The following is a 2303-nucleotide window of genomic DNA, read 5'->3' on the forward strand; positions in this document are numbered from 1 at the left end:
TCCCCCCACCCCATCCTCCCGGCCGGGGCCGTGTGTGCATGGGAGTGGGGGGGGAGGTTCTTTATTGGCCTCGTCCTCCCTCTCTCCCTCCCTCCCCCCTTCTTCCACACTCCACCCAGAAATGATCCAGTGAAACTAGGAGGAGGTGATTCTCCTCCTCCCTCCTGCTGCTGCTCCTGCTGGTCTGGAAGGGACTGCAGGAATCTCTGCTGTGCTCTGCTCTGAGGCAGGGTCTGGGGAGGGGAGACCGTTCTGTGGAGGGAGGGGGCCGCTGTGGCCCGGGGTGCAGCTCTTCCGTGGGGGGCTGCTTGGTTCCCGACCATGGGGAAGGACCAGGAACTGCTGGAAGCCGCTCGCACTGGGAATGTGGCTCTGGTGGAGAAACTCCTCTCTGGGAGGAAAGGAGGGATCCTGGGCAGTGGATCTGGAGCTATTCCCTTATCCAGCTTATTGAGGTAGGGACATCGTTCCCCATCAAATGCTGGGGATATTAACCTCTTCTTCCCTATCATCATTATCATCGCCCCTCTCATCTTCATTTCCATTCCCGCATCCTTCATAGTAACAATAAAACCTTCACTCTCTCGCCAAGTAGAAGCATGCCAGGGTTTAAAGTCACAGGCAGTCATTTTATTAATATAGTGGTACTGAATTTCCTGCCTTCAATGCGTCTGCAGGGTCCTTGTTCATTCTTTTACTAGCTGTGGTGCAGAACTTATGTTTTGACTGCTAGGATAATATATACAATGTATTAATTACCCTTCCTTTGATATTTCCGTCTTCAAATTGCTACTTTAATCACAGATGGAAGTGTTTATCACAGACAAGGCATTGCATCGTGGAATTCTCTGTAAAAAGACATAGCTTCACCCCATACCCTCATCCATAGTTGCTACCCTTGCTTGCAGAAGAAATTAGGCATGCCATCGTAATAAGCCTACAAAACAAAGAAAGGGAATCTTTTTTGTGGGAGATCATCGAGGCAGAGGAGGTGTAAAACTTAGGGAACAGGTTAGGTAAGAGCAATATTACTTTCAAGGTACCTAGATTTAGTGGAGTGAAACTGGGTTGCTGGCCATGTTGGGTGAAAGGGCTTAACTTCAGTCATTAGTTGTATCTCCTGGGATCTACAGCATAGCTTTGATCGTAAGTTTCATCATGCTCTTAAGTCAGAGCATTGTCACAATCATTTATGACATTTGACTGTATTCAGAGCAGAGGAAGTCTGCAGCACAGTCCAGTGCTAGTGTCCAACACTAAACTAGGCATAGCAAAAGAAGACAAAATAAACTGAAACACTGTTGACGTAGAACTTGAATAAATTGGGGGTTTAGTTTGGTTTTTTGTTCCTTAAAGAAAGAGGAGGCCTGGCACAATGGAAATTGATTAAATGAAAATGTATTTGTGATTCTATTGCCAGTGCCTTCTTGTCAAGGTATTTTTATTATTTCAAAGCTCCCTATCAGGGAAAATTTAGTGTTAACTCTCCAAATTATACTGTTTAAACTCTATTATAAAATCTTGCTATTTTAAGGCTAGGTTTAGTGCTGTAAACAATAGCAGTTCAGGTATTTGTAGTTTACCAAAGTTCTATGCTATTGCACCATTGTTGAATTACTAACCCATTGACCAAAATCAAAACATACCATGTGATTGCTTTTTGTACTGTACTCAAATAGGCTGCTCAGGAAGAAGTGTGCCAGATAGCCAGTTGAATTTGAAATATGATACCCACTTTTCTGGGGTAAACTTACAGAAGTAAGTTCACTTCGGTGCAATGACTAGCCATTTATAATCTAGTGCTAATGCATGATTGGTGTAGTGGCTTTCTCCAGGGCTAGTGCCTGAGCTGTATTCTTGCACTGTTAATTTCATGTTGTATGTCGGAAGTTCTGTATAGCCAGAGGGGGATGTATTTGCTTGTGCTTGCCTTCCTTTATTTAACAGCACTGTTGTATGTTGTGTACACAGAACACGTGAACCATGTGTTTTGTATGTACAGATGGGTCAGCACAGTCCTTGTTTGTTACTCAGGATTGAAATATTTTAGGTTGTAAAGTCAACTGGCTTTTTTGTCCTGGAAGTGCACTTAGCTTAAAGAGAAGTAAAGCAGATGTTTAATTTATGGCATTTCTTACTAATGTTAACAAGAATGTCTATGGCTTCTGTAAACGCAACTTCAAAAATTAAGAGCAAACTTTCAGCTGTATGCTGCATCCAGCTGTATGATTAAATATTTCTAATTTAGAAAGAATTCAGTAATGGTTTGATGCGTAAATGTTCACAATCTAACACAGTATGGA

The 2303-nt window shown here is 42.9% G+C and overlaps 1 protein-coding gene across 6 annotated transcripts in view; it reads left to right on the plus strand.

The window, feature by feature from the left end:
- Positions 1-259: 259 nt before the first annotated feature.
- Positions 260-2303, plus strand: part of ANKS1B (ankyrin repeat and sterile alpha motif domain containing 1B) — a 413548-nt gene continuing 411504 nt past the window's right edge. For 2 of the 6 annotated variants that reach the window (XM_017737790.1, XM_017737793.1), the window contains exon 1: positions 266-455. In XM_017737790.1, coding sequence (XP_017593279.1) covers positions 322-455 — 134 coding nt within the window. In that variant the 5' untranslated portion in view covers positions 266-321. Of the gene's footprint in view, positions 456-2303 lie in introns of all 6 variants that reach the window. The other 4 variants (XM_017737794.1, XM_017737792.1, XM_017737791.1 and 1 more) reach the window with 4 other exon arrangements.

Source organism: Corvus brachyrhynchos, unplaced genomic scaffold (genome assembly GCF_000691975.1).
Source record: "Corvus brachyrhynchos isolate BGI_N302 unplaced genomic scaffold, ASM69197v1 scaffold56, whole genome shotgun sequence".
Classification (NCBI taxonomy): Eukaryota; Metazoa; Chordata; class Aves; order Passeriformes; family Corvidae; genus Corvus; species Corvus brachyrhynchos.